The 18,630-nt window shown below is 44.4% G+C and overlaps 1 protein-coding gene across 1 annotated transcript in view; it reads right to left on the bottom strand.

Moving 5' to 3' along the window:
• Positions 1-18,630, bottom strand: part of LOC126252189 (serine-rich adhesin for platelets) — a 56,290-nt gene that overhangs the window by 21,947 nt on the left and 15,713 nt on the right. The window contains exon 3 of the mRNA XM_049953063.1: positions 3,377-3,542. Coding sequence (XP_049809020.1) covers positions 3,377-3,542 — 166 coding nt within the window. The remainder of the gene's footprint in view (positions 1-3,376; positions 3,543-18,630) is intronic.

Genomic DNA, 18,630 nt, shown 5'->3' with positions numbered 1-18,630 from the left:
CCGCTCAAATATGTAAACAATCATGCACAAGCAGCGCCTATTAGACGAAGGGGGTCTGCTGCCGATCAGTTGCAGCCATTCCATCAGGAAGGAGGTATACGGATCGTGTTGTGTATAGTTCAACCATGCATAGACGGCCAATACCGCGGTTACTTTGTGCCAGGAAGGGCTCTCAACAAGGGAAGTGTTCAGGCGTCTCGGAGTGAACCAAAGCAATGTTATTTGAACATGGAGGAGATACAGAGAGACAGAAACTGTCTATGACATGCGTCGTTCAGGCTGCCCAAGGGCTATTACTGCAGTGGATGATAGCAACGCCACCATGTTGAATAATACTTTTCGTGCAGCCACACGGCGTCGTGTTACTACTCAAACTGTGCACAGTAGGCTGCATGATGCGCAACTTCACTCCCAATGTCCATGGCGAGGTCCATCTTTGCAACCACGACATCATGCAGCGCGGTGCAAATGGGCCCAACAACATGCCGAATGGACCGCTCAGGATTGGCATCACGTTCTCTTCACTGATGAGTGTCCCATATGCCTCAACCAGACAATTGTCGGAGAAGTGTTTGGAGGCAACCCCGTCAGGGTGAATCCTTAGACACACTGTCCAGCGAGTGCAGCAAGGTGGAGGTTCCCTGCTGTTTTGCGGTGGCATTATGTGGGGCCGACGGGCGCCACTGGTGGTTATGGAAGGCGCCGTAACGGCTGTACGATACGTGAATGTCACCCTCCAACCGGTAGTGCAACCATGTCGGCAGCATATTGGCGAGGCATTCGTCTTCATGGACGACAATTCGCGCCCACACCGTGCACATCTTGTGAAAGACTTCCTTCAGGATAACGACATCGCTCGACTAGAGTGGGCAGCATGTTATCCAGACATGAACCCTACCTAACATGCCTGGGATAGATTGAAAAGGGCTGTTTATGGACGACGGACCCACCAACCACTCTGAGAGATCTACATCGAATCGCCATTGAGGAGTGGGACAATCTTGACCAACAGTGCCTTGATGAACTTGTAGATAGTATGCCACGACGAATGCAGGCATGCATCAATGTAAGAGCACGTGCTACTGGGTATTAGAGGTACCAGTGTGCACAGCAATCTGGACCGCCATCTCTGAAGGTCTCGCTGTATGGTGGTACAACATGTAATGTGTGGTTTTCATGAGCAATAAAAAGGGCACAAATGATGTTTATGTTGATCTCTATTCCAATTTTCTGTACAGGTTCCGGGACTCTCGGAACCGAGGTGATGCAAAACTTTTTTGATGTGTGTAACTTGGACTTCGGCGGAATTAATAGAAAAGTGTGTAAAGAGTTTAATTACTAGGTTTGAAGTATCCTGTCACATGGTGGTAGATGTGACGGAGATGTCCAGCAACGGATTAGGCAGGGAAGGGCTGCTATCCAAAAACTATAAACTGTACTTTGATCCTCAAAATTGAGTTTGAAGGTTAAAATGTTTTCATACAATTGCGTCTTGAAATCTACAAGAAGTTATCGGAGGGAGTGCTGGGAACTCATAGAAAGAAGTAAAAAGAGACTGACAGCTTTAGAAGTTGACCATTTGAGAAATGCATGCAGAATTTCCCTACTTGACCACGTAAGGAATGAGGAAATAAGAGAAACGATGCACTCTCCTTATAATTTTATGTACGGAATAGAAGAAAGACAGTTATGCTGATTAGAGCATGACAGAAGAATGGAAGAAGAAAGATGGTCAAAGAGCGTAGTTTCGTGGCAATATCCTGGAAGGAGGAGAAGAGGAAGACCACACAAAGGATGGCTAAGGGTTAACCAAGAAGCGATGGAGGGAAAAGGAATAGAAGAGGATGAGGAAGAATGGTGAGATCGAGTTGTTTGGCGACAGAGACATGGCATGCAGCGACATCTGTAGGACGCCCAAAACAAGAAGAACAACAAGAGATGATCCTGAGAGGAAAAGGAATGATAAATTTAACCTCTAGCAACCCCATACACATAGATTACTCTAGCTTATCCATTACCAGAATGCGAGCACTACCTTGGTGTGCCCGGCTGAGGATGAGATTAGATTGTTTAGCTTAGTTGGCTCAAGTATTCTAAAACTCACTGAAATATTAATTTCGTTTTAGGATATACGTAAAAAAATCTTCTAGAATCTTCATTTATTATCATGTCCACAACACTAAAATATCTAATGAGTCATGCAGTTTTACAGATAACACCATTATTTACAGAAAATTACTCTCTGAGGTTTGGTATTCACCAAATCATCGAGAATGCAACTAGTTTCAATTTAACTTGAAGAAACGCTGAATTAAAAATCTGAGCCACAAGTGTTTAGAAGCCTATCGCACAAAATGTATGTTTTGCCCATATGACACAGTCCAGTCACATAACGTGACCACCTGCCAAAAAGCCCGAATAGCCACATTTCGAGGGAATGGGCACGCAAGTCCATCCCACGAATATCCACTAGTTCCAAGAATTGCTCCACCTGCGCAGTTTGACATTGTCGCGCATTCTCATCCATAAAAATGAAGTCATGACGGAATGCATCCCTGAAAAGACGTGCATGGGAAAGGCGTACAGTGTCACAATAGCATTGGTCAGTGAGCGTACCACGTTCAAAGATTTGGAGGGCAAGTACCCTAACGCGACGTTTCACCTCCCCACGCCTAGACCATCAAAACAATCACGTGTGACAGTGTTCCTGAGGGCGTTATGTGTTTCCACTGCCATATGGAGGTACGTCTAGCATTGTCTAGCATCGGTATATCCACCTCCAAATGTCACCGGTCAACGTGCTCTACACCGTTCTCGTATGCGTCTTTTTGGAGGTGGATTCGGCCCTGACTTCTTTTTTATTGATGGCATTGCGAGACCACATTGAACTGCGCAGTGGAGGAGCTCCTGGAACGAGAGGATACTCGACCTTCCCCTTCCTTCGACTTACATCCCAATGGGCACGAGACGCGTTGGGAGACTATTGCAGCACGTCCATATCTACCAGTTGTCAGCCGTGCTGGTGGAGGAATGGGACACTCTATCACGGAACTCTGTACCAAAACTGTGGCCAGCGTGGGAGTTCCCTGCAGAGCAAGCACTCCCATCCGTGGGAAAGCGTGGAAGGGTGGAGATGGAGAGGAGTGACACTATCAGTAATGTGAGCCCCCCTCAGAACCAAACTCAGAATCCACGCCCGATCGTGCACTCATCCATCGCCCCCCCTCCCCCCGGTCCTCCTCCTCCCCCCCTGGTGCTGGCATGCGGGTGCAGTGCGCACCGGATGAAGGCTCGCCAATGCGTCCACCAATGATAACAGAAAGCCTTTGTAAAACACGGTAGAGCACTACGCTGAAGCCTGGAGGCAGCGCCTTACCGATGGCCGCTACGGTGGCGTCGATGTGCGGGTCGTAGCCGGCGTGCACACCCTCGCTCCACACGGCGGCGGGCACGGGCACCAGGCGACGCTGGCGCGGCGACGGCGACACCGTGAAGTACATCTCCCCGTCGCGGCCCTCCGTGCTCGCGCCGCTGCAGTCCGTCTGCAATCGGGAACTCCGTACAGTGCAAATACCAGACACTCGAGCGCGAAAGTGTCCCATTCACAGGACACCATAAAATTGTACACATCTTGGAGTATCTTAACTGAGTGCTTTGAGATAAGGAACTAATGGTGTATTAATGACTTGGGAGACAATATTAACAGCAATGTCACGCTTTTAGCAGATGATGGAGTTACCTTCTAGGAGTTTCGGACAGGTTCATTACATAAAAACAAGAAAAAAATGTCCACAAAACTTGGGCTTTAAAGTGCATACCTTAAGAGCTATGAGCACTTGTTCAACTTCAGTACTGTAAGACAGATCTTTTCTACTACAATCTCTTTGCTTTCCATATTTTGAGAGGAGACAAGAAAAAATGTCCAGTAACCTCGGGCTGGTATGTGCTCACCTTTAGAGTTACGAGCACTTTTTCCGCAGAAGAGACGTGTTTCACAGTATCGAAGATGAGCAAGAGCTCATAGTTCTTAACGTATGCACATTGCAGCTCATATTTATTGGACTTTTTTTCTTGTTTTGGTCCGTACTGCCTCCTCCCAAAATATGGAAAGCAGAGAGCTTGGGCCCGCCGGAGTGGCCGAGCGGTTCTAGGCGCTACAGTCTGGAACCGCGCGACCGCTACGGTCGCAGGTTCGAATCCTGCCTCGGACATGGATGTGTGTGATGTCCTTAGGTTGGTTAGGTTTAAGTAGTTCTCAGTTGTAGGGGACGGATGACCTTAGAAGTTAAGTCCCATAGTGCCCAGAGCCATTTAAACCAAAGAGCTTGCAGTAGAAGAGATATGCTACACAGTATCGAGGAAGAGCAAGTGCTCATAGCTCTTATGGTACGGTATGAATTTTAGAGCCCATTTTTACTGAACATTTTTCTTATTTTGGTGTAAGAAGCCTGTCTCCAAATTTTGAAAACATCGTTGTGAAACACCCTGTATAACGCGGCAGTGTCCGAAGAAAAACACTGCACAAATGCCCAGTCAGACCTTCAAGATTTCAAAGCGGTGCAAAGACTGATAACTCGCTTTAAATGTTCAAAAATGGATATCTCTACACTTCGCGAAACGAAAAACATGTACTATTCTAAAACTACAATATCACAAATTCATAATTAGAAACGCTCAGCTCATACAAATATCTGGGTGTAACAATTTTTAGGGATATAAAGTGGAATGATCATATGAAGGGCTTATTTCAATAGTGGTACAAGTCCATTACCTCCACTTTTGTGTTTATAGTGCTTCTGACATTAATGATCCGAACAAACAGAAAGAAAGGTTCGTCTCTAGCAAGAAGCCATATGCTTGAATATTTCTGGTATCTCAACTAGATTTTTCAGCGCTCATTTAACTTTAGGACTATGTATCTTAAAATGAACAAAAATGCACTTGTACCACTATTGAAATAAGCCCTTCATATACGCTCACTCATAGACAAAGCACAATCAATCTGGAAAGATGACTGCTCACAAAACACTCATTCAACAAACCTAGAATATTACTCAAGGGCGTGGGACCCTACCAAATAGGGCTAACAGGGGATAATGGACGCATGCAAGGCAGTGCAGAACGAGTGGTCACAGGTTTGTCTGACCTACGGGAGAGTGTCATAGAGGTATTGAAAATTCTGAACTGGCAGATGCTTCAAGATAGACCCAAACCATCCCGTGATAACCTACTTACCAAGTTTCTATAGCCAACATTATGTGACGAAGCCAAGAATATACTACAAATCCCTGTGTATGGTTCCTGAAGTAATTGCAAAGACAAGATCAGATTCATTACAGAATCGAACTTACATGTATAAAACATCATAGCTCCTCAACTATGTCGTACAATGATATAACGTTTCAGGTACACTCAGTGGTACATGTGAAAATTGTCTGCAAAATGTATTCCCGACAGAGTTGGTAGTAAAGAAATATTAAATTAAAACGTCACGTCTAATGCTGCAGTCTTACTGCATAAACAGCGAAATTATAGTAAGTGATAAAGTTTATTCCTTTCATCATTTTACGGAGGTGTCAGCGAGAAAAAATTTGGGTGCCTGGGTGCAGTTGAAATTGCCTCCCATGATCAATGCATCCTACCAACCCAGGAAACGAGGCGTGACTGTTTTTGAGAAGAAAATGGAACGTTCACAGTGCTGACCCGAACCAGATGGCGCATGGACATTGACAATCCTGACGCCGCTAAACGTGAGAGCCATCAGGGAGATAGGCAACAGCATCAACTAAGATACCATTACGTAAGAGGATCGCCACCCCACTACCAGTAGGGGAAGCATGAGAGACATGTGCTGTAAAACCATGGGGAGCACAGAAAGTTGCAACGTGTACCTCCTGAAGGAGAGCAACATCAGCGTCCGCAGTATACAGCATGTCGTGGAGTACAGCCAGTTTTTGGTACATGCGAATGGTGTTGACATTGATCGTGGCTATGTGATGAGTCTGGACAGCTACCGTCGACAGGAGGATGGGGCGATGCAAACACGGGGGAAGCACAGGGAACTCCCTGTTAGGCCCCCACGGAAGGACACATCCCTGTGACGGGGAAGGAGACGACTCCATCAAGGGTGGTCCATCGCTCTGTACACCTCCAGAATATCTATCCTTAGCATTGACGTCGTCGGCCCGGGAGACAGATGTCTCACTGGGTCGGTTCAGTGGAACACTATCAGAGGTGCGCCCACAGGTAGCGTCAGACACACAAAGGGAGGCAACCGTGTCAGATGCAGGTGAGGGAAGGTCGATGTCTGGAGGTGGACGCTGACTGGAAATGGAGGCGTGGAAGGACGTTGCGTCATCAAGTGTCAGGACTTCAGAGGACAGAGCACCATCAGTAGCAGGGTCGTCATCCTGTGTACACAGCCAATGGAGACAGTCATCAGACGGGGTAAGGCGTTGTCTCTTCTGTTTCCTCAGCGACCGTTGCTTCCTAACATGCTGTCCTGTGTCAGATGGCGGGCGGCTATCATCCGACATGTGGCCAGATAGCAGAAAATTGGTGGTCGGTACAGCTCCATGATCAACACATAATTTGCTATTAAATGAACAGTTCGGCTTTATAAGTCGTCTAACAAGTGAAAATGCTATATTCTCTTTTCCTTGTGAGGAAGTGGATGGATTAATCAAAAGGTTTCGAACGCTAGACGTATTTTTTACCCAAAGCGTTTGATTATGTTGATCATAAAATGTAGCTCCATAAGTCTGACTACTATGGAATGCGGGGAGTAGCTCACAATTGGTTCACCTCTTACTTTGATAGCAGACAGAAAAACGTTATTCTCCACAGCGTTGAGAATGGCTATGATGTGGTGTCTGAATGGGGCATGGTTATTTGTACGAGGGTCACTCCAAAAGAAATGCACACTATTTTTTTAAATCCATATTTTATTCTACATGTTTGAAAATTTTACAGTGAGTAGATACATCCTTTAGGAACAATATTTTCATTTCTCCACATAATTTCCATCCCTCTCAACTGCCTTACGCCATCTTGGAACCAGCGCCTGTATACCCGCACGGTAAAATACTAGACCAACCTGTTGGAGCCACTGTTTGGCAGCGTGCACAAGGGAGTCGTCATCTTCAAACCTTGTTCCACGAAGAGAGTCTTTCAGTTTCCCAAAGAGATAGTCGTATGGAGCCAGGTCAGGATTGTCACGCGGGTGTTGAACTGTCCATACAAGTTTTGTGATCGCTTCCATGATTTTTTAACTGAGATGTGGCCGTGCATTGTCGTGCAGCAGCAAAACATCCAGCTTTTGCCGATTTGGTCGAACACGACTCAGTCGAGCTTGAAGTTTCTTCAGTGTCGTCACATATGCATCAGAATTTATGGTGGTTCCACTTGGCATGATATCCACAAGCAAGAGTCCTTCGGAATCGAAAAACACCGTATCCGTAACTTTTCCAGCAGAAGGTGTGGTTTTGAATTTTGTTTTCTTGGGTGAATTTGCATGATACCACTCCGTTGATTACCTCTTCGTCTCTGGTGAAAAATGATGGAGCCATGTTTCATCACCTGTCACAATTATTCCAAGAATTTCATCTCCACCATTCTCGTACTGTTCCAAAAGTTCGCTGCATACCGTTTTTCTTGTTTCTTTGTGAGCCACAGTCAACATCCTGGGAACCCACCTGGCACAAACCTTTTTTAACGCCAACATTTTCAGTATTCTGCAAACACTTCCTTCCCCTATCCCAACATAGCGTGACAATTCGTTCACTGTGATGCGTCTGTCAGCAGTCATCAATTCGTTAGCTCTCTGCTCATTGTCTGGAGTATGTGCAGTACGTGGCGTGCCACTGCGAGGACAATCCTCAATATTGCCGTGCCCACTTTCATCACGTAACCTTCTTGCCCACCGACTAACTGTACTGCTATCGACAGCAGCATCTCCATAGACCTTTTTCAACCTCTTGTGGATGTTTCCCATTGTCTCGTTTTCACAGCACAGGAATTCTATGACAGCACGTTGCTTCTGACGAACGTCAAGTGTAGCAGCCATCTTGAAGACATGTTGTGATGGCGCCACTCGCGGGAACAGGTTGAACTAAGTTTGAAAACAAGCGGGAAGGATGTATCTACGTACACACTGTAAAACTTTCACACATGCAGAATGAAAACTGTATTTTTACAAAAATAGTGTGCATTTCTTTTGGAGTGACCCTCATATAAATGATATGTCCTCTAGTATTAAAGATGATTCTAAAATATTTCTGTTTGTTGATGACACTAGCCTGGTAGTAAAAGATGTTTTGTGCAATGTTGGCACTGTTTCAAATAGTGCAGTTCATGACATAAGTTCATGGCTTGCAGGAAACAAACTAACGTTAAGACTCAGTTTTTACAGTTTCTAACACACAATTCAACAAAACCCGATGTTTTAATTTTCCAGAATGGGCATATGATTAGTGAAACCGAACATTTCAAACTTATAGGTGTCCAGTTAGATAGTAAACTGTCGTGGAAAGTCCACATTCAGGATCTTGTTCCAAGACTTAATGCTGCCATTTTTACTGTTCGAACGGTATCGAGAGTGATTGATACTTCGACACGTAAATTAGTCTACTTTGCTTAATTTCATTCGCTTATGTCGTATGGTATTATATTTTGGGGTAACTCTTCCCATTCTAAAAGTATATTTTTGGCTCAGAAACGGGCAGTTCGGGAAACAAGTGGTGTAAGTTCGCGAACCTCTTGCCGACCCCTGTTCACTAGTCTGAGTATTTTGACTTTGGCCTCTCAGTTATATATTTTTTACTGTCGTTTCTTGTTGACAATATCAGCTCATTCCCAGGAATAAGCAGCTTTCACTCAGTTAATACTCGGCAGAAATCCAATCTACATTTGGATCGCACTTCCTTAAATGTTGTGCAGAAATGTGTGGAGTATACTGCTGCATCCATTTTCAACAAGCTACCACAAGAATTAAAAAATCATAGCAATAATCCAAATAGAAACTCCAGAGTTTCCTCATGGGTCACTCCTTCTATTCTCTCGATGAGTTCCTTGAAGCCGGCCGCTGTGGCCGAGCGGTTCTGGGCACTTCAGTCTGGAACCACGCGGCTGCTACGGTCGCAGGTTCGAATCCTGCCTCGGGCATGGATGTGTGTGATGTCCTTAGGTTAGTTAGGTTTAAGTAGTTCTAAGTCTGGGGGACTGATGACCACAGATGTTAATTCCTATAGTGCTCAGAACCATTTGAACCACGTTCCATGACCGTGGAGGTTTGTTCCTCATTTTGCTCCTATGGAGCTAGACGTGTAAATAAAATAAATAAATAGACAGCTTCTGCCTACTGACGGTCATCGTACATTTGTATTGCCTCTGGTAGGAGAGGCAGGCGAAACATCTATCGCGTCGTCGAGAGGAGTCGTCGCCGATACCGACTGATTCAGAGGGAGCACAGCAGGCAGCAGCGCCTCAGGCTTGTAAGATAGAGGTAACACAGTGGGCGGCGCTGGAAGAGCGGCGTCTCCGATCGGCTTCTGAACCAGTCTACGTCGGACACATTCAGAACGAACATGGCCTTCCCGGCCACAACCTGAACAGGAGCGGGGCTGGCCATCGTACATGACGAGAGCCGTACAGCTGGTAATAACCAAGTAGGAAGGCACGTGTTTCTGTAGTTCTATTTTTATCTGACGGACATCATTGAGGACACGGTATGTTTCGGACGTATTCCAGGTTTCAGCGACGTGACTGACGACGTTGCCGTAAAGTTTCAAGGCGGCCACCGCAACGTCCAATGCTACCTCAAACGGGAGTTCGGAAACCTACGTTCGGAGGCTAAAACCAGCATGATCAAGCACGACAATCCTCATATGTCAGTCAGAATATCGGAACTTGAGAACGTCGCGCCTCACAACGTCGGCGCTCAGCTCATCATTCACCAGCTTTATGTACACAGTAGTACTGAGGATCGGAAAATGAATTCAGAGAACATCTTGTGGCGCGAGACGCATTTCATCCCGTATAAAACGTTCTACTTCATACGCCTTCGGTCGTTCGTGGTCCAAAGGAAAAGTTAATTTAATCGTGGCTAGGGGGTAAGAAAGACCATGGTGATCGATGAAGTCGGACTCTGAGACAAGCCGGTACGCGGAAGTAAACAAACGCGCGCTGGTTCGCAAGGAGCACAACAGGCGAGACTCAAACAAGGCGTGCGCGCCTCACCACTGTCCAAAGGTAGACTGCGACACAAAAAAATGGCTCTGAGCACTATGTGACTTAACATCTGAAGTCATCAGTCCCCTAGAAATTAGAACTACTTAAACCTAACTAACCTAAGGACATCACACACATCCATGCCCAAGGCAGGATTCGAACCTGCGACCGTAGCGGTCACGCGGTTCCAGACTGAAGCGCCTAGAACCGCTCGGTCACACCGGCCGGACTGCGACACATTAGGCTATCTGAACACGCTTCACGGCCAGACCCAAATTTCCAAATGTCGTCAACCACGTGTCACAGCCATTATGTATATTATTCACGTGCGGGGGAGACATTTTAATTGAAAGCCGATTGCCCGGTATTGGCGGAAGTGACGCAGAGGTAACTTGTTTTGTAACAAATGTCTACCCTCGGTGTAGATAACTAGCTTTCTTTTTATCTTTCGTCATTTTAAAAATTCAAGTGTTCACAGAAAGTTCTTTTTAATTCATTTGGGGGATGGGTGGAGGGGGGAGGGGGTCAGGGGAGCGAGGTGTGGAGGCGGGAGAGTGTTGACTAATATCTGTTTGCTGTCAGGGGTAATCATCTAATGATCTCACAAAGGCTAGGAACCACTGGCCTAGGTTCTTGGCTTTCAGGATGTCACATGAGAAACTGACGATCAAATTCTCATCGGAACATCAGTAAGAACAAGAGTCCAGTAGCGAAACCTGTTAGGTCCTGTGTAGGTAATACAGCTGTTTTTTACTGGCTGTTACAGAATGCGTGACGAGCAATGAAGGGGGGGAGAAGAAGAGGAGAGGGGGGTTTACCGCGCAGCGAAGCGGGTCAGTGGCGCGGCCCTCGCAGCACGCTCAGCTGCCGGCGGGCGCGCCGTGTGCGTACAGCGCGTAACAACACGTCTGCTGCCGCCGCCGCCGCACTGGTCGCACAAGTGGACCAGTGGACCGGCTGCCCCACCGGCCGTGGGCTCGGCCGACCCGTTCTGCGCTCTCAGGTGAGTCACCGCGCGCACAGTACGGAGGAACGGTTGCCCAAAGCTCACCGATTCCGCCAAAGATCTGGCGCGACGTTGCAACAAACACAGTTCCGGAGTATTACGAGAATATTAAGAAGGTGTTCTTCTTGTCCAAACTATTTACCGTCCATGTTTCACTTCCATACATGGCTACACTCCGTACAAATACTTTCAGAAACGACTTCCTGACACTTAAATCTATACTCGATGTTAACAAATTTCTCTTCTTCAGAAACGCTTTCCTTGCCATTGCCAGTCTACATTTGATATCCTCTCTACTTCGACCGTCATCAGTTATTTTGCTCCCCAAATAGCAAAACTCTTTTACTACTTGAAGTGTCTCATTTCCTAATCTAATTCCCTCAGCATCACCCGACTTAATTCGACTACATTCCATTATCCTTGTTTTGCTTTTGTTGATGTTCATCTTATATCCTCCTTTCAAGACACTATCCATTCCGTTCAACTGCTCTTCCAAGTCCTTTGCTGTCTCTGACAGAATTACAATGTCATCGGCGAACCTCAAAGTTTTTATTTCTTCTCCATGGATTTTAATACCTACACCGAGTTTTTCTTTTGTTTCCTTCACTTCTTGCTCAATATACAGATTGAATAACATCGGGGAGAGACTACAACCCTGTCTCACTCCCTTCCCAACCACTGCTTCCCTTTCATGTCCCTCGACTCTTATAACTGCGCCGGCCGCGGTGGTCTAGCGGTTCTAGGCGCGCAGTCCGGAACCGCGCGACTGCTACGGTCGCAGGTTCGAATACTGCCTCGGGCATGGATGTGTGTGATGTCCTTAGGTTAGTTAGGTTTAAGTCGTTCTAAGTTCTAGGGGACTGATGACCACAGATGTTAAGTCCCATAGTGCTCAGAGCCACTTGAACCATTTTTTCTTATAACTGCCATCTGGTTTCTGTACAAAATTTAAATAGCCTTTCGCTCCCTGTGTTTTACCCCTGCCACCATCAAAATTTGAATGAGAGTATTCCAGTCAACATTGCCAAAAGCTTTCTCTAAGTCTACAAATGCTAGAAACGTAGGTTTGCCCTTCCTTAATCGAGCTTCTAAGATAAGTCGTAGGGTCAGTATTGCCTCACGTGTTCCAACATTTCTACGGAATCCAAACTGATCTTCCCCTAGGTCGGCTTCTATCAGTTTTTCCATTCGTCTGTAAAGAATTCGCGTTAGTATTTTGCAGTTGTGACTTATTAAACTGATTGTTCGGTAATTTTCACATCTGTCAACACCTGCTTTCTTTGGGATTGGAATTATTATATTCTTCTAGAAGTCTGAGGATATTTCGCCTGTTTCATACAGCTTGGTCACCAGATGATAGAGTTTTGTCAGGACTGGCTCTTCCAAGGCCGTCAGTAGTTCTAATGGAATGTTGTCTACTCCGGGGGCCTTGTTTCGACTCAGGTCTTTCATTGCTCTGTCAGACTCATCACGCAGTATCGTATCTCCCAGTTCATCTTCATCTACATCCTCTTCCTTTTACAGAATATTGTCCTCAAGTACATCGCCCTTGTATAGACCCTCTATATACTCCTTCCACCTTTCTGCTTTCCCTTCATTGCTTAGAACTGGGTTTCCATCTGAGCTCTTGATGTTCATGCAAGTGGTTCTCTTATCTCCAAAGGTCTCTTTAATTTTCCTGTAGGCAGTATCTATCTCACCCCTAGTGAGATAAGCCTCTACATCCTTACATTTGTCCTCTAGCCATCCCTGCTTAGCCATTTTGCACTTCCTGTCGATCTCATTTTTGAGACGTTTGTATTCCTTTTTGCCTGCTTCATGTACTGCATTTTTATATTTTCTCCTTTCATCAATTAAATTCAATATATCTTCTGTTACCCAAGGATTTCTACTAGCCCTCGTCTTTTTACCTACTTGATCGTCTGCTGCCTTCACTACTTCATCCCTCAGAGCTACCCATTCTTCTTCTACTGTATTTCTTTCCCCAATTCCTGTCAATTGTTCCCTTATGCTCTCCCTGAAACTCTGTACAACCTCTGGTTTAGTCAGTTTATCCAGGTCCCATCTCCTTAAATTCCCACCTTTTTGCAGTTTCTTCAGTTTTAATCTACAGATCATAACCAATAGATTGTGGTCAGAATCCACATCTGCCCCTGGAAATGTCTTACAATTTAAAACCTGGTTCCGAAATCTCTGTCTTGCCATTATATAATCTATCTTAAACCTGTCAGTATCTCCAGGCTTCTTCCATGTATACAGCCTTCTTTTATGATTCTTGCGGAGGGAGCTGTGGAAGTAAATTAATTTATCTGTACAAAATCGTAAGTTGTCTTAAACTGCTTGGGCGAGAATCATGAATATTTTTTTCTTCTAATGAGAGTTTCATTTATGAAATAAGAGTGTAATGTACTTTGAAGAAAAGTATTTTACCCAGCTCAACCTAGCCGTTCCACTCACTTCTTATGTAGCATTTTACATCCCTGCGTTGTAGCAGATGTGCTGTATTAATTTAAACTTGTGTCTGATATCTGTTGGAAACCAGATAATGTTAAAAAGGTGAAGTAATATGAAATCTAACAACAACGAAGTCTGATGTCCGTATACTCCTAGGCTACATTTCAGAAACAAACAAAGAAAAAAAATCCACCGAGGGTACCACAAATGTGTTCTAGCAAGAAGACGGACCCTCTTCATTTCATTCTTAATAAATTCCTCTTTTTCAAAAAGTTCTTTCCTTGTTATTGACAGTCTACATTTTACATCTTCCCTACTTCGGCCATCATGAGCTAGTTTGCTCCACAAACAGAAATTCTCAGTCAACTGCTTTTGGCGTTTCATTTCCTGTTCTGCACCTACACCTACGTCATACTCAGCAAGCTACGTTATGGTATGTGGTGGAGGCTATTTTTTGTGCCACTAACTGAGCATTCCAACCCCGTTCCACTCGCGAATAGCACATGGGGAGAATGACTGTCTTGAATTTTCTCCTCATGGTCATTACGCGAGACGTATGTGGGGAGGACATAATGTGTTGTCCGACTCTTCCCGGAAAGTGCTCTCGAAATTTGAATAGCAAATCTGTCCGTGATGCATAACGCCTCTCTTGTAACGTTTGCCAATGGAGGTTGTTGAGCATCTCCGCAACGCTCTCGTGCCGACCAGACTACAGCGACGAAGCGAAGGATTTTCTCCATCTTTTCTATCAATCCTATCTCGTACGGATCCTAGACAGATGAACAGTACTCCTTAAAACCACTTCCTTCGTGGATGAGTTACATTTCCTTAAGATTTTTACAATGAATCTCGCACCTGCTTTTCCCACTACTTGTTTTGCCATTCCACTTAATGTCGTTATGGGTAGTTACTCCTACAGGTGCGGTTCCATCGGTTTGTCATCGATAGTGTAGCTGTACAATAGTGGATTTCTTGTCATATGTATGCGCAATATGCTACATTTATTTACCTTCAGGATCAACTGCCGGAGCCTGCACCATTCATCAGTTGTCTGCAAATCTTTACTATCTTCTGGCGTTGCTACTTTGTTGTAGACAACCGCATCATATGCGAACAGCCTCAGAGAGCATCCGACGCTTTGTACTAGATCATTTACAGATACTGTAAACAGTAACGATACTACCACATTTCCTTGGTGTATACCGGAAATTACCTTTACATCTGTCGATTTTGTTCCGCTAAAAGCGACGTGTTAAGTTCTGTCTGCAAGGAAGTCTTGAATCCAGTCACTAACCTGCTCCGATATTCAATAAGCTCGCATTTTTTTCACTAAACGGCAGTGCGGGATTGTGACAAACGCCTTCCTAAAGGCAAGGAACACGGCATCAACCCCAGTGGATTTGTCCACTGCGCTGTGGATCTCACGGAGGAACAGAGCGAGCTGAGTTTCGCAGGATCTCTGTTTTCGGAATCCATGTTGGTTTTTATATTATTTAGTCCGACTTCAGTCTAATATCCTTGTTTTACTTTTATTGATGTTCATCTTATCATCTGTTTTCAAGACGCTGTCCATTCCGCTCAATTGTTCTTCCAGGGCCTCTGCCGTCTCTGACAGAACTACATCATCATCGGAAACTGCAAGGTATTTATTTCTTCTCTTCGAACTTTAATTCCCTTTCAAAATTTCTCCTGGGATCCTCTCACAGCTTGATCAGTGTACTCATTGAATAATATCGGCGATAGGCTACAACGACTGATTCTAGTTCATGTCCTTCGTGGAAAGTGGTTCTGTACAAGTCGCAAATAACTTTTTTCTCCCTGCATTTTATCCCTGCGACCTTCGAGATCTCAAGGAGTGTAGTCCAGTCCATGCTGTTAGAAGCTTTCTCTAAAACTGCAAATGCTATAAACTAGGTTTACCTTTCTTCAACCTATCTTCTAAGATAAGTCGTAGGGTCAGTATTGGGTGACCCTACATTTCTCCAGGGCCTAAAATGATATTCCTAGAGATCAGTAAATAATTGATGTCAGTCTTTTGCAACCGTGACTTAATAAACTGATGGCTCGGTAGTATTCACACCTATCAAGCACCAGCCTTCTTCTGAATTGGAATTGTTACATTCTACTTGAAGTCTGTGGGTATTTCGCCAGTCCCATATATGTTGCACCCCAGATGGAAGAGTTTTGTCACGGATGGTTCTCCTGAGGCTATCAACAGCTGTGATGGAATCTCGTCTACTCCCGGTGGTTTTGTCGACTTCGAACTTTTAGTGCTCTATCAATTCTTCTCGCAGTATCATATCTCCCATTTTATCTTCATCTATATCCTCTTCCATTTCTATAATATTGGATCCATATCCTTTGTATAGACTCTCTGTATGCGCCATCCACCGTTTCGCTTTTCCTTCTTTCCTCAATACTGGTTCACCATCTGAGCTCTAGATATTAATGCAGCTGCTTCTCTTTTCTCCAAAGTTCTCCTTAATTTTCCTATAGGTGGCATCTGTCTTTCTGCAAGCTATGTACTCTTTTATATCATTGCATTTGGCCACTAGCCATTCGTACTTAGTCACTTGCACATTCTGTCAATCTTTTTTTTTTGAGACATCTGTATTCTCTTCTGCCTGCTTCATTTGCTACATATTTACATTTTCTCGTTTCGTCATTTAAATTCAATATCTCCTGTGTTATCCAGGGAATTCTACAAAGCCTTATCTTTTTACCTATTTGATCCTCTGCTGCCTTCACTGTTTCATCTCTCAAATCTATCCATTCGTCTTCTTTTACATTCATTTCCCCTGATTCAGTCTAACGTTGCCTAATACTACCTCCGCAACTCTCAACAACCTTTCGTTCTTTCAGTTTATCCAGGTCCCATCACTTTTATTTCCTACCGTTTTACAGTTTATCCAGTTTTAGTCTGCAGTTCATAACTAATAAATTATGGTCATAGTCCACGTCTGCCCCGGAAAATATCGTATAGGTCAAACTTTTTTTTCCAAATCTCTGTCATGCCATTATATAACCAATCTAAAACCTCCCGCAGGTCTCGGAGGAGAACTTCTCTGAAGTTTGGAAGGTAGGAGACGAGATACTGGTGCAAGTAAAGCTATGAAGACGCGTAATGCTTGGGTAGCTCAGTCATTAGAGCACTTGCCCGTGAAAGGCAAAGGTCGCGAGTTCGAGTCTCGGTCCAGCACACGGTTTTCATCTACCAGGAAGTTTCATATCAGCGCACTCTTAGCTACAGAGTGAAAATTTCACTCTGGAATCGAAATCCTTCCAGTGTTTCCAGGTCGCGACCATGATGTTTCCGACATTATTTGTAGGTGCCGCAAGCAGGTTCCGACCAAGCAGTTTTGCACCGTGAGTTTTCTGACAGAACCTCCCCACTCCTAATTTACGCTACTCGTTCACAAGTAGCGGGTGTGTTGTTACCGTCAATCAGACAGTGCGCTGCCAATAGGCTTCTTTTCGATATGATTTCGCAGTCCTAATGTACCTGAGTTCTGTGAATTGTGATTAATGGAAATAACTACAGCGATAGGGAAGCCGTGTCTTCCCAGCAATAGTTATTGCTACTGGTTGCATAGTAAATGTAATGTGTATACGAACTGGTTGTGTGTAAATTCAGAATGGAGTAAGTGCCGTGACCATTTGAAATTAGCAAATGGCAGAAGCACGGCTAAACAGCAACATTCTTGCCCACCTGACAAAGCAGATATGGAGATTACGAAACGAATGCCTAGCTGCAGGAAAAGTGTCCACGACATAAAAAAAAAAACAGTGTCTGTTTCAAAAAATTTTAAAGAGCAGTTTCAAGATGTAGAAGATAAAGGTTTAGATTTCATCGCAAGTATGTCAACGTATGAGAACTCCAAGACTGCATTCTGCAAAGCAAGAAGGGATGCTATTGAGTCGACCCAGCATCCTGAATCTAGTTCGGAGATTCAATTGAGCTAAGACATTTTGAAATTAACTGGACTTTTCTTTTTGAAAACGGAGGGGTATGTTCCAGAGAAAATAACGGTGGTGTTCGGTTGTGAAGAAGCGGAGAAAAATCCTGCATACAATTGGAACTGTTCTTGTGGACGGGATATTTGACAGTTGTTTGAACAATTCAAACTGTACACTGTACACCACACTCGTTGACATCAGAAGCGCAGAAGAAGAGACGACGGTATTCCTTGTCTTATTTGCTTTGTTCCAGACAAAAGTCAAAATACATATGAAAGACTTTTTTCTGGACTGAAAAATAAGGTGCCTGGTTGGTCACTGAAAACAACAGTGCAAGACTTTGAAATGGCTACTATTAAAGTTATGCAAACAGTGTTACCCAGAACATCCCTTTCCGGTTGCAATTTCCGCTTGAACCAATGTTTGTGGCAGAAAATACAGGAATTGGAATTAAAGATGGAATACAGGGATGGAGTAGAATTCCAACTGTTTTGCCGCATGTGTGCTGCAGCAGCACACATTCCAGCAAACAGTTTTGACGAAGTGTGTGTGGTTATAACGGAGGAAATACCCAATGGAGAAAACGTCATGAAATTCGCAGACTATACATAGTCAATCAATGGATGGAAAATCCCAGTATACCAACTGAAAAGTGGAATGTTTTTAACTAGCGGCATGGGACCAGGGTTGCTATCCAAGGTTGGCATAGGACACTAAACTTCTCAACAAATGAAAAACACCCTAACGTGTAGTTTCTGATAAATGAGCTGAAAGAGGAAGCAGTAAATGCTTTATTTGAACTTAAAGATGGTTCCATTGCCTTGCTTCTTCAAAAAAGAAGGAAAAGGTGCATAGAGACAGAGATTATAATATGTAACGACTCGAGCGATTTAAGGTGTTTAGAATCTCTGGCTTTCTTATAGCGAATGACTGAGAAATTAAAATTGATAACATTTGCTGAAGTAATGTTATAGAAGGAAAAAGGT

Source organism: Schistocerca nitens, chromosome 1, assembly GCF_023898315.1.
Source record: "Schistocerca nitens isolate TAMUIC-IGC-003100 chromosome 1, iqSchNite1.1, whole genome shotgun sequence".
Classification (NCBI taxonomy): domain Eukaryota; kingdom Metazoa; phylum Arthropoda; class Insecta; order Orthoptera; family Acrididae; genus Schistocerca; species Schistocerca nitens.
The sequence above is the reverse complement of the archived record's forward strand: the minus strand, read 5'-3'. Positions and strand labels throughout refer to the sequence as shown.